This window comes from Podarcis muralis, chromosome 9, assembly GCF_964188315.1.
Source record: "Podarcis muralis chromosome 9, rPodMur119.hap1.1, whole genome shotgun sequence".
Lineage (NCBI taxonomy): Eukaryota > Metazoa > Chordata > Lepidosauria > Squamata > Lacertidae > Podarcis > Podarcis muralis.
The window spans coordinates 21,895,234-21,917,399 of NC_135663.1; the positions used below are offsets into that span (position 1 = coordinate 21,895,234).

The 22,166-nt window shown below is 44.0% G+C and overlaps 1 protein-coding gene across 1 annotated transcript in view; it reads left to right on the forward strand.

Moving 5' to 3' along the window:
- BANK1 (B cell scaffold protein with ankyrin repeats 1) overlaps positions 1-22,166 on the forward strand; it is a 144,122-nt gene that overhangs the window by 103,633 nt on the left and 18,323 nt on the right. The window contains exons 8-10 of the mRNA XM_077934595.1: positions 13,170-13,278; positions 15,780-16,064; positions 19,244-19,507. Coding sequence (XP_077790721.1) covers positions 13,170-13,278; positions 15,780-16,064; positions 19,244-19,507 — 658 coding nt within the window. The remainder of the gene's footprint in view (positions 1-13,169; positions 13,279-15,779; positions 16,065-19,243; positions 19,508-22,166) is intronic.

Sequence of the window (22,166 nt, forward strand, 5' to 3'; positions counted from 1 at the left end):
TGAGACCCAACTGCAATGACTGGTTTTCCTTCGAATTGTCCTAGTGTTCAAATTATTGAAATGATTGTAGGTGCCGAAATGTGGTTATTCATCTTGAATATTAGTTTCTTTGCTTCTTAACTGCTGTGGCATGACTTCAAACAACTTCCTTTCAGCTTCCCTGGTTACAAGATGCTAATTGCACTATATGAACATGTTGGGCTCTTTCACCGGAGATTACATAATGAGGGATATAAGTGCATTCATCTAAAAGAGAGAGAGAGAGAAGAAAATACAGGGAATGTTTTGAGGCCACATTTATTTCCTGACTTACATTATGAAGTCAATGTGAAGTCCATGCAAAATCACACCCATTTCACCATGACTTGACTTAATGATTGTGGACTTTTCCTCAAGACTTCAGCTTCTCTGCACTTCCTCTTGGGCATTAAGATCAGCGGGGGGGGGGGTCTTCACTGCCCCTGTTTTCCACCTTCCTTAAGTCTTTTTGCCTGATAGGAATGTGCCCTTGAACTCTGATAATGCACTTTGTTTGCCTTGATGGAGGGTAGAAAGGTGCATGTGAGTGAAACTAGCCTACTGTAAGAAAAGCAACACCCACTTTTCTCTCTGGTCCCACCCACCACTGTCATGTGACTCCAGGAAGGTTGTGCAGAAGGGAATACAGAGCTTGAGCTGAAAAACATTCCCCACCTCTAGCTAGTACTATCAGTCTGAGTGTTAATTACAGCTTTTTATTGCCTTCCCCACATCAGTGACCCTGGGATTGGCAAAGGATGGCGAAGCCATCATAAACTGACAAACTAACAAATTATTCCCACCCTAATAATGAGCAAAGCAAAAGTGGCACCTGAAAGCAATCTAAAGAACATGACAACTGTGGCTTGATCTTTCCTCAGCTTGGAAACCACGCAAACGCTAAATAAACAGAGAGGCCATTTTTAATCTAACTTAATTGTATTTGGAACAGGTGTTATGAAACCATGGCCTGGAGCACTTCAGTGGTCTTAAACAGTTGATAAAAAGTATCTATTTTCTCCCAAGGGAGATGAATTTCCACATCTCTGCTCTAAAGAAGGGATTGGATAGATTAAAGCTTCTGGAAGAAAGGAGCAGACAGCTGGAGATTGTTGCTAGCATCTGTCTTCTCCTGTACAGAGAAGCAAATGCTTGGAATGTTCCCCAGTGGCTATTGTCACTTGATACCACCACTCACGAGCTGTGCTCCCAAAGCACTCTAATAGAAACCGCTACAGTCCCATGCATGAGCAAATGGATAGATTCTCACTCTGTGTCCTGTGGAGAAGAGTCCACCAGTGACATAGCATAAAGGGGCATAGAGGCAGTTTCCCTGGGCGCAAAATTGTTAGGGGTGTAAAAATTTAACACCAGGTGCTGCCTCAATACAGTTGTGTGTTTCCATTGCTGAGCTTCAATGAACATGGCTTCTCCATACGAACCAGGAAGTGACCTCTCCAGAAAATGGAACGGCTCTACTGCTACAAATCTCCTGGGTGATGCTGACACCATTAGGCAGCTGAATGCGCATGTGTACTCAGTCCGTTACCCTCCATCCCACCCCATTCTCTGCATGGCCCTGAGCACTGGCAACCTCCACTACGCCACTTGCCTATTCAGGACAAGTCACCCACAACAGCAATAGTCATTTCCAGAGTGAACATAAGAGCCTCACTGGATCAGGCCAAACAGCCATCTAGTCCAGCACCCTCTTCTCAGAGTGGCTGAGTAACATATGAAACAACCTATTGGCAAAGGGATTGGAGAAATAAAATTCCAAGGAATATTCTTCCCACCCACACATCAGTTACAGGGGGAGTCAAATATGTTATTCAGGTGTTTTCCTAAGGGCAGGAACTTACTGTTGCAATTGGGGGGACACCAGATGACACACCTAGACATTGAAAGCAGGCAGCATTATTGCTGTTAGTAAATGTTTGCTACTCCAGTTGTTAAAAAGTTTAGCAGTGTGGAGAAATAAATAGAGTGTCAGACTGCCCATTATCAAGGGCAGCCACACACAGAGTGTAAAGAATTACTCATAATGAATTACTTCATCAGCCTTAAGCTGTGCACAGCCCTACCCGCCATCCCCACCCCTGCAGCTTCTCCTCTCTCTTCCTGCCCAACTTTCCTTCCCAGCCTTCTTCCTACCTGATGTCTGCCTCTGTTTCCTGACTGACACCAGGCCCCCTGACAGCCCTAGATTGTTCTGGGTGACCCAACCCAGCTTAGGGCAATCCGGGATTGTCTCTACCCAAATCAGCCAAAGCCCAACCCCCACTCTCCCCCTATATTGGCCCAATTGTTTCAGGATTTGGCCGGATCTGATGCACAGCCCTTCATCAGTTCCTCAGGTGTCTCCTGTTCCCTGCACTGACTCTGCATTTTGTCCTTGGCTGCCTTCCATAATGCCTCTTTAGACCCCTTCAAATCCCTCCTAAAATTTCACTTTTTCCCATCCATTGGAACATCCCCCTAGACTGTGTGTAATGGAGACAATAGCACAGTATTACTTGTTCAGCCCAGTTTCCTTTTCCAACCCATCCATCCATTCATCTCTTGCTTCCTCTCATTCTTCGTCAAGTTCCTAGATTGTGCAACAGCATCATCACCACAACGTCATGCTGCTTTGTTCACAGTTCCCACATTCTTCTTGGCTGGCAGGACCAATCAGACAGGATTGGAGAACCATAAATACTCTTCTGGATTATTTTCCCCAAGGAACAGAGTTGACCCTGTCTCTAGGCATGTGAGCAAATGGATGGAGCTAATTTCTTCTGCAACTTATGGGTACCCTCGCTACTGTGAAGAAGCAGGGTCAGGTGAAAATGAATAATAAATACCTAAACATTTCCAGTTGCATATTTCGCTGAATATTTTACATTGTAGAGTGTGCGTATATTAGCAACATGAATGCAGAATTGAGAGGAGGCACAATGCTTAGATCCACAATGCCTGGTTGCTAGGTGACGGCATAGAGATCTGTGATATTTAATGAATAAAAGTGTATATCTACAATGCTAACAGCATGGCATTTCATTTAGGCATGGGTAGAAACTCAAGTGGAAAGAATGTGTAGGTTAAACCCAGCCATTAGGATCTTCTGGGGATGGAGCCAGATATGGCAAACCAGAGATGGTGGTGATGATGCAGCTTGCTCTATCACAAGGAACATGGAGTGTGTATCTAAAGAAGGGAAAATATATTGTTATTGTTAGTAGTACTAGGTATTCAATTACTGGTTCTACTGAAGTCCTACTGAGTAGACCTATTGAAACTAATGGACATTACTGACTTAAGTCCATTAATTCAAGTGGATGTACTCTTGAGTAGAAGGCAACCTATTATTATAATTAAATTTATTGCCCACCCTTCAGGTAATACCCAGGATTGGGTTGCAACAATTTAAAATTCAGTATTAAAAACAGTCACAGGAACAGGGTGGGTCCTGAAAACACATACCTCAGGTATCAAAGGCCAGGGTGAAGGGATGCACTCAAGAGCTGCTTTGCAACATTTGTAGAAAATGGAATCCTGTGGGCAGCTCAGTTATGGCCCATGTCCCTGAGGTTCAGGTGCAGTTATTTCACAGAGAAATCTGCAGAGATGAAATTCCTCACACATTCATGAGGGCTGCTCATCTCGGAAGAATAAAAAACTGGAGGAATGAACCTGCATATTTAAATGGAGAGAAACTTCAGTACCTCCACACAAGCTTTCACTATCAATAGCTGCTAGTGTACATAACCTCCACAGTCACAAAACCTCTTGCACACATTTTGAGGTAGAGGAAAAAGGGCTCTTGTCAGTTCCTCCAACAATCTTCATGACACCCTGAGTTATGAAAGACAAACTGTATGCTGTCTTCCATAACTGAAAACTGCCAAAGTCATTTCAATGAATATAAGGCAGTCAACTCCAGAAAGGTCAAGGAAGCGCTCACCATTATTGTATCCCGTTATAAAATAATTGCTCATTTTGTCTTTCTGTGCAATATGGAGAAAACATTTCTTCTCTGTGCCCATGACCCTTCCTGTCACTGCTATCATTCTTGGGAATGTGGAATGGAAAGTATTTAGAATTGTTTTAGTAATGTTCACAATGTTCTAGAAAAGAACAAGATCTATCTACAGATGCTCTCTTTCCCCCCTCCGGAAATCGTTTATTTTGACATCATTTTCATATTATCCTCACAGAGTAATCAGGTTTTAATATATGCAACATTCTCCTTCACTATATGGCAGAATGCTCTTGTGTTCAAACGTTAAGAGAAAGGGGGCAGTGATGTTTTCCTCAGCCCATGTCATTGCCAATCATTTTGAAATGAAGGTGGGGAAATGCAGAATGTCATGTCATCACAAAACGAAGTAAATTCTACTCGCCTCAAGGGAAGGAGAAATTAGACAACTGGCTGTTGTTTTCAGTGGCAGCTCTGCATTTACAAGAATGTCCAGTTTTGTCACAAAACAAAATACAGGGGTGTCTGTGTGTTACTCAATCATGCAAGCATAACCAAAGTGTGGAAATAGTTCTCCAGGTGATGATCAGCCCTTTGCAGCTCTATCCAAAGATCTCAGGGAATACCCTTGTATCCTGCCTCCAAGAGTGTGCTGGTGTTCCTACACCACATGTTGTTGTTGTTGTTTAGTCATTTAGTCGTGTCCGACACTTCGTGACCCCATGGACCAGAGCACACCAGGCACTCCTGTCTTCCACTGCCTCCCGCAGTTTGGTCAGACTCATGCTGGTAGCTTCGAGAACACTGTCCAACCATCTCGTCCTCTGTCGTCCCCTTCTCCTTGTGCCCTCCATCCCAACATCAGTCTTTTCCAGGGAGTCTGCTCTTCTCATAAGCACTGCCAAATAATGTATTGGAACGGGAAGCTCCAGGAGACCCCAGTCTCCCTATCTTCCTGCAAGAAGTGATTGCCCTCTTATATCTGACACTGTCAGTCTTCTTTATGATAGAAGTAAAGCTGATCTGAAAGTTCTTTGAAGAGAAATTTTGGCTGGAAACTAGTGGAGCTTGAGAGCAAAAGGTGCCCCCAAACTAACGATAGATAAATCACTCCATTTCCAGTCTGTGAACACTTGTGCTCTCCCATAAGGCCATTCTTCTCATTGGCATTGAAATCCACATTTAACATATTTTAATGTGGTTGTTGTTGTTGTTTTTCCTGTTGTTAGATCCAAGAACTCCACTGCAATATTTACTCCACTGATAACTAAGGCTGTGTGCACACTGTATACGTAAAGCACATTTAAAGCCTATGACTTTCCCCAGAGCATCCTGGGAACTGGATTTTGGGAAGCGTGGTGGGAAGTTTAGCTATATGAGGGGGTAAACTTCGGTCCCAGAAATGGGACTGTAGTTTTGACCTCACAAAGGTGAAATTTCCAGCAACCTTAATGGATTGTGTGTCAAATGTGTTTCAAATGAATAGTGTGGATCCGTCCAATGACAATTAAGCCAGCTGAAATCTGTAGCACGGATAGACCCGGGGTGTTTATGAAGGTGAATCATACACCCCTGTCTGACTTCCTTAATGCTTCATCTACTGAGTTGTTAATACTAGTCAACATGATAAACCCCCTAAGAATATTCTAGCCTACTTATTGTAGACAGCTGCTTCTTCACAATAAATTTCCCCATGCAGTTTGCTGCAGGAACCCGAGACAAGTTTTCACTACCGAATATCTGTACCTGGCTTTAATTAGCAATCAGAAACACCTTCTTGGATGTCTTTTTTGCCTTCAGCTTGAACAGCAGAAAGAATGGGTTGTCAGGAAAGGGCACTAAAACACACGAAATTACATGACTGCTATTAGAAGCTAAAAGTGGCTTACAAACATGAAGAGATTTTTGATCTGAACAATCATTAAATATCTAGTGAGCTGCATTTTTGAATGTTTATTATTAATTGCAAGGCTTGATTGCATAGTTCATAGCTACAATATGATTCTGAAGATGTCACATTTATACAAGAGCTGCCAATCTTTTTTGATCTGTGGGTTTGTCTTGAATTTTGAGAAAGAGCCATGGGCACCAGCCACAACATGGCTGCCCTGGGGGCATGGCATAACACAAAATTTAGAGAGTTTGCAGTTGATGCTGCTCCCCCAACCTGCCCTGGACAACCTCATGCAGTCAGATACATCCTGCTGGTCCTGGTTGTGAAGTTCACACAGTGATGCTGCTGCTGTCTAATAATGACAAGTACTAAGTAAAAGTTCCCTGGTACCCAGTGGCAAGTAAAATATGCAACCACACACACTCTCTCACACAGCACATGCATGCACTCACCACATACATTCAGACCACATCACACATGCATCTCTCTCATACACACTCATGCAGGCACACTTCATGTGAAAAGTCACATACACATCTATTCCTTTTTCTCTGCCCTAGTGAGAAGGGTGGGGAAGTATACATGTTAAGGAGCAAATATACTTCTTCCTAGGAATGCGGGTGGCGCTGTGGTCTAAACCACTGAGCCTCTTGGGCTTGCTGATCAGAAGGTCAGCAGTTTGAATCCCCTCAATGGGGTGAGCTCACGTTGCTCTGTCCCAGCTCCTGCCAACCTAGCAGTTCGAAAGCACGTCAGTGCAAGTAGATAAATAGGTACCACTGCGACAGAAAGGTATACGGCGTTTCCGTGCGCTCTGACTTCTGTCATGGTGTTCCATTGCGCCAGTAGCAGTTTAGTCATGCTGGCCACATGACCCAGAAAGCTGTTGACAAACACCGGCTCCCTTGGCCTGAAAACGAGATGAGTGCCACAACCCCATAGTCACCTTTGACTGGACTTAACCGTCCAGGGGTCCTTTACCTTTTTACCTTACCTATACTTCTTCCTGTATACACACTTCTGGAAACCCTGGTTCTATCACAGTAGAGGTTTCCAGAAGTGTGCAGACAGGTGTTTAAAGATGTATGCCACCCAAGCTGCAGCAGGAAAAACTGGTGTCCACATTGCAATTACACTTACTCCTTGATGCGTACATAGATGTTTTAAAAATGTGTTTGTTTATTTCATATTTTTTTCACCACTTGATTGTATAAAACCTCAAAGCGGTTTATAAAATGTTGTTAATGCTGCTTCTGGACACACTGGGCTTACCGGAGCAGGTATCTGCTAGATATCTGCTGTGTAACATGTACAGCTGCCAAAATGTTCTACAAAGAAATGTTTGGCATCTAGAAAAAAACTGCTGAAAAAAGAAGGCAAAATACTTCACCAAGAAAATAAAACAAAACAGGAATTGCTAACACCCCCCCCCCAGTTATGCTTTCTGTGTACAGTGTGTGTGATTCAAATTCTCATTTCAGCTCCCTTCATTCTGTTTTGTAGACTCTGTGAATAAGGGTGAGTGCAGAATTAGTCCTCAGTCTTTAGAGAAGAGAAAATGAGAATTGGGAGACAATAGGTAGATGTGTATCTATATTGCATCAGATATGACTTGCTTTCCCGTAATAGCAAGGAGCAATCTTAGAGAGCCATTGCTAACTTAATAGGAAATATTGTTTCTGGGTTGATTAAGTTTGCAGAACCAGATGATGCTTTATTTCTGAACAGTGGGAGTGTTATCCAAGGCTAATAGCCATGCTGGGGCTGGTGGATTTCATGGGAAGTCAAGAATTAAATCTTCTCTCTCTTCATACTGTGGACATGCTAAACATTGAGGGGTAGTAGTGACATGCCTATTGATAATTGTTTAAAAATGCTGGTGTGGTTTCTAACAACATGTTTAGTGCAAGGATGGTGACCCTGTGCCCCTCTAGATATTTTTGAACGTGGCTGATCTGTGATCATCATACTGAAGATTGGTTGGTTGGCTAATATTGCTAGATAACAGCTCTCATCTTCCCTGAGCAGTAGCCATTAGTGTTGGATCAACTCCCATCAGCAACAACATCTAGAGTGCCACAGGTTCCCTACTCGTAGTTTAGCGTTACTTCTAGCTCGGTTCTTAGTTAGGAGAAAAGCGCTGCAATCCACCATTACACTGATTTAAACTACCCATTTCACTGTGGGACAGAAAATATGCCACTGTTGGCTTGACTGTATACATTTATTTTACCAGGATAGCTCCTATTTTTTGAAACCTGCTGTTATTTTTGGAGATGTCTTGTTTAAAATGTTACCATGAGCAATAATTATTCAAATACAATACAATATATCTGACCATAGAGAAGACGATGACCACATGACCTGTTTGTCTGCTCAGTTTCTTGTCTAGGTGCTATAGCTAGTGATTGGCCCTCTCTGCTCTCCCTTCTTACCGCTTTTTTTTTTAAATCTTGTGCATTTTTATGCATAATATTATCTTATGCATAATATATGCGTTCTTATTTGCAGATATATTATTTGGCTGGAGAATTGCATTGCAAAATTCAGAGAAGTTCAAATTTTGAAGGACAGCTGTGTTTTGGTTTGCATGTTGGTTTGAGAAGTGCAGATGGGGTAGCTTCTCGTTAAAATGCAAACAAAAGTGAATTTCTCCCCTCCGTCCTTAGGCAAAAGCCTGTGCAGTTTTAAGGGAGCCAGTTTGGTGGCTTGGATGTCGATTGAAAGAGAAGAGGGAAAGAAAACATAAAAGATTTGGATTCCGTTCAAGGTTTTAGATTTAACTGTACTCTTCAAACAACATGAAGTGCATGAATTACTGAGCAGAACTGAGTGCAAGTTTTAATGGGCTAATTCCAGAGACCTTTCATTTGCGGAGGGCTGTTTTTGTTGTTGTTCACTTTATTTTAAAGGTCAATATAGCACAAGAAACAAATTAATCAACAGGCATGGGAAATGTTTTGCTTGTTTGGTTGAGGAAGAAGAAGCTTGCCATACCTGGCAAGTTCTTAGAGACCATTCATATTTATGAGCTGTATATTGCAGCACTTTGCAATACAAACACCGCTGGAGTGCTATCTGGTTTGGGCATTTGTCAAAAATAATAATACTGATACTGCATTTTTCAGACTAACAGTGTGATCCTGTCTTCTAGTTATTCCAGCTAGGATGGATAGGGTTATCTGTCATGGAGACTAGTATATGATAGAGAAAGCTGGGACTCTTAATGGACATCTTAAAATGGTTAATGGATTACATTGCGTTTACATATCGCAAGGCACCCAAGGTGGTTTACAACTTTAAAATGCAAAAAATAAAATTAAAGTTGATATAAAATGTAGAGCAGTGGCGTTTGTACAGACAGTGACTACTAGCCACAATGGCTATGATCGACCTCCACTGTTGAAGGCAGTATGCCTCTGAATTCCAATAGCTAAGAATGACAAGTGAGGAGAGTGCCGTTGTGCTTGTTTCCTGTCTGTTGGTCACTGTGAGAACAGGATGCTGTGCTAGATAAGCCATTGACTTGAGCCCCAGAATCTATGTTCTGATGTTAACTGGGCCTTGAAATAGATTGAAATGTTGAATTCTTGAGCGTTATGCATATGAATATGTGGATCTTGATGCCACCTCCTCAGGCAGAGAAGGGAGGCTGTTTAACTCTTTCTTTCCCAGCCATAGTTCCACTCTACCAACCCTATTTTCCTCCCAATAGATACTTCTTATAGAGATATGTGTCTTTTCTCTCTTAGGGGGGGGAACAGCTGGGGTGGGATTCTTTGTCAATACCACCGCCTGATGTGCCAGAGCAGAGGCACTTTGGTGCGACCTTTACAATCACCAAAGGGTCTTCTGGGAAGGTGGCTGATGAATGATGCTTTGACATTGTTTGGGGGGTCATGCCAAAGCAGCTCTGGGAGGCTGTGCTTGCAGTCGTGGGAAGCAGCAGCGATGGAGGAGGAGGAAGAAGCAAAGGGGGGGTAGCAGGCAGATGTGGCGGTGAGGTGGTGGCAGGGAGAACAGAGGTGGCAGTACACCATGCCAATGCATACTGACAAAAAGCAACAACACTGCATGTAATCTAATCACAAGATGGAACTGTGGGGACAGGTGTGCTAGCTTCACCACCCTTGTCATCTTTCTCATCACCCTCCATGAGCTGGAGAGCGTCTTGCACTCATGAAGGTTCCCAATACATTTTAGAACCCTCTCCGCTTGCTCAAGAAGCATGGAGTTGAGATGGATAGGGATACAGAGGCACTGTAGCTGCCGTGAGCACTGACCTCAGCAGAGAGGATGGGAAGATACCATGGACAGTTCCATGCAGGGCTCAAGCTGGAGATATCAAGAGAGCAGAGCTCAGATGTTGCTTCAGCAGCAGACTGAGCCTAAAATAGGAACAGCCGTTGACTCCGATAGAGCAGGGGGAAAGCTAGGTTAGGAATAGGAAGGTTCTTACAGCCCAATGGCCTCATTCATTTCCAGGCCACATGCTAATGGTGGGCACAGATGAAAGTGGGTGGAGCAACAAATGCACACACCTCTCTCTAGCCTTCATCCAATCAAACTAGAGGTGTTATCAGAACTCAGTGATATGTGCCAGTCAGGCAAAAATGCCCAAGGAGGGTGCAAAGTGGGATTGGTGAGTAGAAGAGACTTGAGGGCCAGATAGAGAGCCCTGGAGGGCCACTTGAGCCTGACCTCTGTGCTAGGACATCTGAACTGGAATCCTCAGAGTCAGATACGAGTGAGGTACTGTAACAATGGGCCTCTCTTGTGCTACTTGCTTTCTAGCCCTGAGGGCAATTCTCACTAAGAATTCCCATGCTCATCCCCCGAAGGAAGGGAGACCAGATCACTGGGTGGGGTGGAGCAGATGGGACATTGTTGCTTACTGGGAGGGTGGTGATATTTATTTATTTATTTATTTATTCGGAGCTGGACCTCAGTGTCCGGACTGAACTATGGGGGTAGAGACACTCCTTCGGGTATATTGGGCCAAGGCTGTTTAGGGCTTTAAAGGACAACACCAACACTTTGAATTGTGCTTGGAAACATACTGGGAGCCAATGTAGGTCTTTCAGGACTGGTGCTATACGGTCTCGGTGGCCACTCCCAGTCGCCAGTCTAGCTGCTGCATTCTGGATTAATTATAGTTTCAAGGTCACCTTCAAAGGTAGCCCCATGTAGAGCGCATTGCAGTAGTCCAAGCGGGAGATAACTAGAGCATGCACCACTCTGGGTGAGAGACGTGGCAGTGGGGAGTCTGGCACACAGCAAATGCATTGGCAGGAGGGCTGGATCAGCTCCACCAGTGTGACTGCACTGCATCAACCACCCCACCTCATCCCGCCTTCTCTCATCCAACCCACCTGACAGGAAGCTAGTGCAGCAGCTCTGCTCAACACAGCAAACCACTTCTGAGGGACTCCTGGCAGTCTCACACACAGCTTTCTGACTCCCATAATGGCCTGATGTAGTACTGAGTGAGAAAAACAGGGGAATCGTTATCCTGTGGATATCCCTTTGCTCTCATGTATTTTGCTGGCCTGGGAAAGAATTGTGCTCATATAAATGATCCTGGGGAGCAGCTCAAAAGCTGAGCAGGTATCAAAGCCTGACAGCCAAGGCCAGCCTGAATAGAAAGATCTTACAACATGTCTAAAAGATGTTCAGGCTTTTGGCAAATTTCCATAAGGGAGGGAGTTCCAACATATGCTCCTTAAATTCCAGCCTTGAAAATGTCTTCTCTTTTTTCAAAAGCAAATGCCAGGCAGTACACGATGCACTACCTTGTTAAAATGAAAAAATAAAATATAATGTAAGCCCTCACAGAGTCGAACAGAGAACAACAAAACAAAAAGGCATTGAGTTGTACACAAGTAGGTTATACTGAGTGTGGACCCATTGAAATTTTTAAACCTAAGTTAGTCATTATTTTCAGTAGGTCTGCTGTAAGTAGAATACAATGCAATTTGCTGGTGCACTGGCAAGTGGACTAGCACCCCCAACAGATAGAATATTCAAAGTAAGTACAAAAAGTAATTGGCTACCTACCTATCCATCATGGTTCTGCCCCATTGGGTAGTGTTTTAGCAGGGTGATTTCATAGAAACAGAGACATGTTTCTAGACCTCATGGCTGTAAAAACAGGTGAAATGTACAAAACCAAAAAAGGGGGGTTATTGGGATTGCCTTGGGGGGGCAGGGGGTTGCTTTTATGCCTGCATAACTGCTTCTCCTCTCCCACAACTAGCAGAGACAGAATAAAATATGCAAAACAAACAAATGTGTATACAAATGTAGTGTATCAGTCAAATCATTCAGCTGCTGAAAGCAGACTCTCCTGGGAAATATATATGGTGCCATCTTTTTTTCCATTTGTAAGGGGTGTGGTGAATGGGAAAGGCACTTAAAAAAATAAAAATCATGAGATCCAGTCAGAAATCTCCTATCCAGAGCTTTTGTATCACATGAGCGCTGGCCCCAAAATCAGAAAGGGAGTGATGTCAAATGGCCCAGGGCCAACATTGATTCTGACAATAGAGGGATGCTGATACAGGGCAAAGACAATCAAATCAAGTACCTTGACTGAGAGTCAAAGAACAGAGTAAAGTGAGGGCCAACCTCAGCAATATGTTAGCTTCTAGTATATTGGTAGTGGGAATTTAGAATTGGAATTTAGATATGTTCTGGCCAGGCAAAAAAACACCCAAAGGGGATACAAAGCAAAGGGCAGAGGGGTTTGTGGCTTGGGGAGAGTCCTAAGGACCAATTACAAAGGACTGGAGAGCCACACTGACCCACATGCCTGAGCTTCCCTATTCCCAGATTAGTTCCTCTAGCCAAAGGGACCTTAGGTCTTATGTTTATCAAATAGAAGTTCTGCTGCACCAGGTATGCTTGGGCACTCCTAAAATAGCTCTTTGGATTTTTGCTGTGGTCTATGCTTAGTGTTGCTTGCAAAACAAACCAACACACACACAAAAAGAGCTGATTAATTCCTGTGCAAACATGCCAACAAGTTGTCAGCTTTAACTTATTGCAATTAGGGGGTCAACCTTTTATGTTTTCTCCCTGTCTTCCTTTGTCTCCTGTTACACTTTTTACAGAACTGGATTGTGTTGAAGCAGATGTTGCTAAGGAAAAGCTCATTCAGAGGGAAACCAGTTCTGCAGAAAGTAGGGGACCAGATGGGATATCTGCATGGCTGGCTCCAGAACTGTGCTCTCTGGCCTGCACTGAAACCCTGATGGACACTCCTGCTACTGAGCACTCTGCTCTTTTCCCTCCCAGATAAAAGAAGACAGCAAGGAAAGCAACAATCAGGAGGAGGAAGAAGTCGAGACAGTAGATGATACTTACGTGGTGATGATGAGCTCAGAATCTCTCTGCAATGGACTTTGTACGTTTCTGGTATAGAGATCTCCAACACTGCTTCTTCTCCACAGTGACAATATAAATTTATATGTCCTAATGCGTACACCCACAGGGAAGAGCTACAGAGCAGCTTCTACCTTAGTTAATTTAAAGCACATTAGCTTTTTGCCATTAACCATTTTCTTCTCCCCTTGAGCACACTCCATCCTCTGGTATTCCTGGTGTTTTACCACTAGCATCCCTTGCCCTAAACTGCACACAAGCACCAGGACTCCACAGGTACTCCAGTGGCCGTCTTGAAGACCATCACTCCTTATCTGAGTCTAGAAAGGAGCACCTTTGGCTATGTAGCAAAAGGAGGCGGGTACCAGTCCCTCCTTTGGACTAACCTAGGTTCCTCACTGCACTGCATTGTCAAAACAGCTGTCAGGAAGTCCATGTCCCTGGCAGCCAGTCCTAACCAGCTCCCCAGGAATTCCCAAAGGGTCATCCACTTCGGGTGGTCTGTGAAGAACCCCTACCATCTGAATTCGATGGAATTCGATTTGTGATACTGTAAGACAGAATATAAATAATAATAATAATAATAATACTAATAATAATAATAATAATAATAATAATATATTATTTATACCCCACCCATCTGGCTGGGTTTCCCTGGCCACTCTGGGTGGCTCCCAGCCGAATATTAAAATGCAATACAGCATTAAACATGAAAAACTTCCCTAAACAGATGTCCCTTCAGAATTCTTTTGAAAGTAAGATAGTTACTTATTGCCTTAACATCTGATGGGAGAGTGTTCCCCAGGGCAGGTGCCACTACCAAGAAGGCCCTCTGCCTGGTTCCCTGCAACCTCACTTCTCACACACAGTGAGGGAACCGCCAGAAGGCCCTCAGTGCTGGACCTCAGCGTCTGGGCTGAACGATGGAGGTGGAGACACTTCTTCAGGTATACAGGACCGAGGCCATTTAGGGTTTTAAAGGTCAGCACTGACACTTTGAATTGTGCTTGGAAACATACTGGAAACCAATGCAGATCTCTCAGGACCTGTGTTATATGGTCTCGGCAGCCACTCCCAGTCACCAGTCTAGCTGCCGCATTCTGGATTAATTGCTGAGTCACCTTCAAAGGTAGCCCCATGTAGAATGCATTGCAATAGTCCAAGCGGGAGATAACTAGAGCATGCACCACTCTGGCGAGACAGTCTGCGGGCAGGTAGGGTCTCAGCCTGCTTACCAGATGGAGTTGGTAGACAGCTGCCCTGGACACAGAATTGACCTGCACCTCCATGGACAGCTGTGAATCCAAAATGATTCCTAGGCTGTGCCCCTTGTCCTTCAGGGGCACAGTTACCCCATTCAGGACCAGGGAGTCCTCCACACCAGCCTGCCCCCTGTCCCCAAAGAACAGTACTTCTGTCTTGTCAGGATTCAACCTCAATCTGTTAGCTGCCATCCATCCTCCAACTGCCTCCAGACACTCACACAAGACTGGCTCTGATTTAAAAGAGAGGTAGAGCTGAGTATCATCCACATATTGATGAACGCCCAGCCCAAACCCCCTGATGATCTCTCCCAGCAATAAAATGCAGTTAAAAAGTATACAGCATCTATGCTACAAACAGGCAGTGAAATCACTAAGAGGTCTACCAAGACCCATAGCCATTTTCAAGTGGTTCATGGGTGGTGGGGAGCCACTTTATTATATCTTTATAATGACCCTTAGTTTTGCCACTGTTGGCCAGACCTCTCAAATGAAGCCAGTGCCAAGTAGCTGGGTCATATCCCAGCCTCAGATGTCGGCAGTTCAGCTATCAATGGGCAAAGGCATTGTTAACTGCAGCTGCAAGCAAATGGAATGCACGAGGGGCATCATTTCATCCAAAATAGAGACTGTCTCTAAAAAAAACCAACTATGTGGAAGCCATTTGCCTTCCCCACTACCCTGGATGGCTTCATCCTTTATATGTGTGCGCACTGAGACACCAGGGCCTCACAAACCCATTAAAGGACCATCTTTGCAGCAATTCTAACATTTCTTCTCCTAAGGGCAACATTTATTCCATGTTAAAGAATGCCAAATGATAAGCTGGCGAGTCACAGTCTATTAAAAATATATAACCCCATACAGCTGCATAAGTTATAGCCTGCTCGACTCACTCCTATGTGCTGTGCTGCATTCATAATCGAGCAATTTGAGCTCGGAGTGGGGGCGCGCATGAAGGGGAGCAGACACAGTTCTGGGTTTCCACCACCATTTGGAGAAAGCCTAGCATTATCACACGCATGAATATGTTACACAGGAAAGTTACAAAATCTAATGAAAACCTCCACCATTCATTTAATAAATATTTTAGGTGCTTTTTCACTGGAGTTATACATGTGTCAGCTTTTCCACTGTATTAGTTCATGAAAGTTTTATAAGCAGTGCTGCCGTTGCTTCAGTGGAAATCTGTGAAATATGAAATGTTTCCAGATGGCATACTGTATTTTAAAATGAAATAATGATAATATGTCCTCCTCAGCATTACCCGCCAGGCCAAACCCAAGAGAACAGCCTGGAGCCTGCTGGAAAATCCAGAAGGATTCAAGAATGGTTGGTGATGGAGAAGAACAAGAAAGAGAGGCTAAAACAGGAGGAGGAGGAGAAAATAAATTAGGGGGAAATCCACAATGCTCAAGTGAGGAGGAGGAGGAGGAAGCTCCTAAAGGAAGAAGCAGAAATGTGGTCTACCCTGAGAGGCCACCTTTGCCGCCTCGAATCCCAGTTACCACCGCAAGACAAGATGAGGTTTTCAACTGGACCCCAGGTACGGAGTCATGAAAGCAAACAAATCCTCAATATTTGCAGTATTTATTTAATTAATCTAGATATTTCTGTGCTGCCATTTTATGCTGCCTGTTGCTGGGGATGGAAACAGACTACCATGAACACATGGCACCAGCATTAAAAGCCTGCAGTAACTTCCCAACTGCTTTGGGGGCATATTCAAGGTTCTTGCACTAGTGTATAAAGCAACTTTGGCCCAGGATTGCCTTCACCAGTACGCCCCAAGTTGATCACTGAGTTTGCCTGGCGGAGTACCAGTAGCATTCCTGCATTGACCGGAGCACAACTCTATGGAATTCTCTCCCATTAGAAACCAGGCAGAAACCATTCCTGCTAAGGGTCAGACATCGGGTTAAAGTGGTTTCATTTCAGGAAGCCTTTGCACTGTGAATGCTGTACCAGTGTTCTGCTCTCTGATGTTTAAAACTCATTTTAAATTTTGCATGTTGTACATTTTATTTTTTCTGCATTGAGACATGAAATATACTTGGAGTCGAGAGTGGATTTCATGCTCTTTATTCAGCTCATAGTGGTGAGGAGGAATGGAAGTTCCCCCAGAATGTCTGCTTTATATACATTATTTACACAATGGGCCCCACATGATTGGCTAATTCCGGGATTCTCCTATAGGCCAATCAGGTTGCGGATTCACTTCCACCTGGAGCTGGATTGGGTGGCTCTTGTGAACCAATCAGACTGCTGCATTCTGGAACCTATTGTTCTAGGACCAATCAGACTGCTGCATTCTATATCCTATTGCTCTAGGACCAATCAGACTATTGCATTCTGAATCCTATTGTTCTAGAACCAATCAGACTGCTGCATTTTGGATCCTATTCAACTCAGTACATAACAAGACACATGGTGAAAAGTGAGGTCTGCACATGTGAAACATTTAATGCCCTCCCACAGGGGCCTCCTCTGTAGTAGCTCCTTGTTTATTAAATTCTCTCCATAGGGAGGTCTGCCTGGCACCAACCTTGTCACTGTGCCAGCGTTGACTGGGCTATCTACACAATGCTGTCAATGGGGTCACCCAGTGTAAAGCAGAGTAATTTTAGAACAGGAACGGGGAGCCAGATCTTGTTCGACTTCATCCCCTATCAGCTCCATCCACAATAGCCAATGGTCAGGGGCAACATGTGTTGTAATTCTGCAATATATGGTGGCCTCCAAGTTTCTGAATGCTATTGTACATGGGTAGGCAAACTAAGGCCCAGGGGGCCGGATCCAGCCCAATCGCCTTCAAAATCCAGCCAGCGGACGGTCCGGGAATCAGCGTGTTTTTACATGAATAGAATGTGCCCTTTTATTTAAAATGCATCTCTGGGTTATTTGTGGGGCCTGCCTGGTGTTTTTGCATGAGCAGAATGTGTGCTTTTATTTAAAACTCATCTCTGGGTTATTTGTGGGGCATAGGAATTCGTTCATTTCCCCCCTCAAAATATAGTCCAGCCCCCCACAAGGTCTGAGGGACAGTGGACCGGCCCCCTGCTGAAAAAGTTTGCTGACCCCTGCTATTGTAGAAAATCTCACCTGAACCAGCCCTATCAATATTGGATCTAGATATAGATATAGATACAGGTATAACTGGTTCACATAAACCAGTATAACAATGGAGCATAGAAATGCGCAAAGTGTTGCGACAAAATAGTCTGGAGTCTTTTTAACTGCCATAAAATATGGTGGGTGCTGCCGCCCATGATAAAGATACTGCTCTCTTGCCAAATCACCTTTTGCATGGCTTGTGCCCTTGAAGTGCCACTGTTCCCACAAGAGCAGCCGACAGAGGAGGGGAGAAGGGATCAAAGGATTTATTGGAAAGGGTTTGGAATGGCTTGCCGGCCCGCCAAACTGGCACATGGCGACGCCACACATGAATAATTCTATTGCATCACGGACGTGTCTCTAAGCAGGCAGACGTGCACACTAACTCCAGGCAGTGCCAGTTAATATCCTGGGGATGAAGCCGAATCCCTCTGAAGCGCTTTCTGTATGAATCTTTCAGTTTAATTGCGCTGTGTTTCTGTGAAGCATTAGGTTGGTTTCATCTTTGGGAGGGGTGCGATCGTTTCTTTTTCAAAGAGAAACTGTAATGAGTCATCCATCCACATTCTTTAGAGAGTCATTTGCTGCAGGTACTGCAAGAGAATAGCTGCAGAGCAACCTGGAGTCAACCCACCGCTGCCATCCTTCCCGGGAAAGGTTTGTTTGCCAGTGGCATGAGTGCCCCCTGTGGAAGCCGGGAGGTCAGAATGCTAACATAGTGGAATAATAATAATAATAATAATAATAATAATAATAATAATAATAATAATGGCAAGTTGGGGAGGGTCTCTTCTTCATATGAAACACAGGATGCCACACTTGTTTTAATTTGCCTTTCGTTAACAGTCATCAAGGAAATATCTCTGATTGTAGGTCTTTTCTGCATTCAATGGGTTTACTGTCCGTGTCGCTGTGTATGCAGTAGCTGAACTGTATGAATGGGCACCTTGAGCTTCTTTCACACAAACACGTGTACATAGAATCATAGAACTGTAGAGTTGGAAGGGACTGCGAGGGTCATCTAGTCCGAACACCTGTAATGCAGGAATCTGGGCTTACTGAGAATGGTTTTTTGCAGTATTTCTATGTCAACAGTGCAAAATATCTGCCCTGGTGAGACTCAGTCTCCCAGAATCTTAATTCAACCAGAAACCCCTGTTCATACAAATTAGTACAGCATACACAATTTTTAGGCAAATTTGTGTTTCCCAAAAGTCCTTAAAGTACCCAGCAATGACTATGTTTTCCGCACTGTCTAACATCCTCACTACTCTTTTGAGCTTAAAGCGAGACACACACCTCTCCAGATTACACAATTATAAGGAGCCCATGATACTTTTTTTAGCATTTATATAGCAGTTTACAAGAGTTCATCCCGATGAATTTGTATTGTTTTTAAAAGGCCATTTTGCCTCTAATAGAAATGGCAGGCAACTGTGGTCCTAAGGGAATAAATGTGATTTTGAGCTGTCCAATTTATACGTGGTCTTTGTATGCAACGTGCAAAGATTTTTACTAAGGCTTATTTTAACAGGCATATGGTGGTGTTTTCATTCACCCTGGAAACCCAGGAGCCTGGATAATGATGTTGCTGTTGTGCGTGTTTTGTAGAATGGGAAGCAGAGAAAGAACAAAAGAAAACCGATGAGATACACGAGGAGGAGAAAGAAGAAGGTGAATCTGAGAAATCAGAAGAGGAAGATCCATACAGCTCTGCTCTTGTGGATGATGGTGTGTACGATATCATTTTTGACAACGACAACAAAGAGCGAAGAAAAGGTGGCAGGTCCTTTATTATGAACCGGCCACCAGCGCCTGCACCTCGTCCTTTGTTTGCACCTACAAAAGAGGAGAGCACTCCTTACATAGCACAAGGTAACTTTTGTTTGCCATTTACTTTTCATAAAGTTCCATTAATGCCCAGCGAATATCTGTTGTAAATATACAGAATAATCTCAGTCTAACATTCTTTGTACATTCATGTTCAGCTCTTTGCAGAAAAACACAACACATAAAAAACTTAAATATTATGGTTTTGTTAGTGAATAAAGAGTTAGTATGGGTTGGAAGGCAGAGCTATGTGTCCCTTAACGCCTGCTCAGGATATTGTCTTGTTGCCAGTGATGAAGTAAGATTCAGGCACCAAAGCATTTTTGGTTAACTCTGCTTTTTAAACTCTATTCAGACCAGCCACAGGCTCCATTAAGTGCCTATCAGGAGTCCACCCATAACGTAGAGTACCCAATGCTAGAATCCAGGCGTTATTATTATTATTTATTAAATTTACATACTGTCCTTCATCCAAAGATCACAGGGAGGTTTGCAACGTAACACAACAGCATTGATTTGCTGCAGTGGCAATCCTGCCCTTGAGGGACAGGAAAAGAGAAAGCATCAGTGCAGACTGGAAACAAGCAAGTTGAATAATGTTTCTTAATTTTATTTTATTTTTAAAGACCCCTGAGAACTTCTAAGGTACTTACATCAGTTTTATACCAGTTTAACTGTCGTGATTTGGTGCCAGAGGCACCATATAGACCATGTTAAGAATCATTAACTGGATATTCCTAGCTCACTTAAGGAACTACACTTCACAAGGCCTTAGGGAGAAAGCTTTTTTTCCTCTATTTTTTGCACTGAAAACATCAGCGGATGATCTGTAAACAGATTCTCATTTAACGAGGAGTTCAGCAGTGAATCTGGGGGTGGTAGTTATCTCAAGGCTGTCATTTATGTGTAATTAGCTAGCAAAAGGCAATGAACAGTTGAAGACTAAATGTCTCAGTTCAGGAAATGGAGTGAGCTGAGATCAAGCCTGGTGTCGTCTTGGTGTTTGGGATTATAATTCCCATCATCCCCAGCCAGCAAGGCTACACATACGAAAATGGTCAAAGCAGGGAAATGTTTCCCCACCAATGTTTAGTTCAATTTGCAATAATATCAGGTGCACATTGCAAAACATGTTGTCCCCTTCAGGAAAGAGTGGGATCTATTTCTTACTACGTACACACCTCCCCCTGCCCTCAATCATTGCACCATCTATACTCAGATAAATATTCAGTAACATAGGAAAATTTCATCAAGACGAAGCCACGCCGTCGTGCCAAATGGCTTTATGTCCAGATGGCGTGCACTCTCGACGCGCTTCCTTCCTGTTCCTTGGCTTCTTAATATTCCTCACCAGGTTATTTCAATATGCTTCCAATTACACAATGTCAGAATAACTGTTAAATAAATGCATGAGAGCATTTTGTTTCGTGGCACATAGCAAAAGGTTTGTGCTCATTAAAGGCACAGGCTCATCCGCCCTGGAGACTGAAGTTAGCACAGCTTAACCACAGAGACAGGTGCAGTTTTGCTTACAGTGATCTGCCATGTAGTTCAGCTCTGACCTTAGAGAATTGCCTCAGGCCTAAGGGGGATACTTCAGTCTCTGTGCCTGCTGACTCATTGGCATCCCTTGAAAAGACTGCCAAGGAAGAAGCCTGCTAAGCGCTGTTGTAATTCCCTGCCCCTCTTTGATTTGCCACACAAACACATTCCAGTAGTAAACATACTTTACGGTAAAGCCTTGTTGCTTTCCATGGGATGTGCACTGCAAACCTGTGCATGCTTTTTCAGAAGGAAGTTCTACTATGTATGATGACCTCTGTCAAGAGAGAGACAAGGGAAACATGTCCCTGTTAATTCTTCTCGACTTCTCCAGTGTGGTGTAGTGGTTAAGAGCGGTAGACTCGTAATCTGGTGAACCGGGTTCGCGTCTCCGCTCCTCCACATGCAGCTGCTGGGTGACCTTGGGCTAGTCACGCTTCTTTGAAGTCTCCCAGCCCCACTCACCTCACAGAGTGTTTGTTGTGGGGGAGGAATGGAAAGGAGAATGATAGCTTCTTTGAGACTCCTTCGGGTAGTGATAAAGCGGGATATCAAATCCAAATCCAAACACTTCTCAGTGGCTTTTGATACCATTGACCATGGTATCCTTCTAGAGCAACTCTCCAAACTAGGAGTGGGTGGCACCACTTTGCAGTGGTTCCAGTCCTACTTAGATGGCCACACCCAGAGGGTGTTACTTGCTTTTCAGCCCCGTGGAACCTTCAATGTGGGGTTACACAGGGCTCAATCCTACCCCCTACGTTGTTTAACATCTACATGAAACTGCTGGGTGGGGTTATCCGGAGGTTTGAGTATGTTGTCAGTGTTATGCTGATGACACTCAGCTCTATTTCTCCTTTACATCTGCAGATGAGGCAGTGGAAGTGCTGGACCAGTGTCTTGCCTCAGTAATTGACTGGATGAGAGCCAACAAACTGAAACTCAATCCAGATAAGACTGAGGGTGGGTTAGTGGGTGGTTTCCTAGACTGGATGGGTGGGAGATTGCCTGCTTTAGATGGGGTTACACTTTCTCTGAAGGAGCAGGTTCATAGCTTGGGGGCACTCCTGGATCCTTTGCTGTTGCTTGAGGCTCAGGTGGCCTCAGTGGCCTGGAGTGCCTTCCATCAGCATTGGCTGGTGGCCCAGCTAGGCCCCTATCT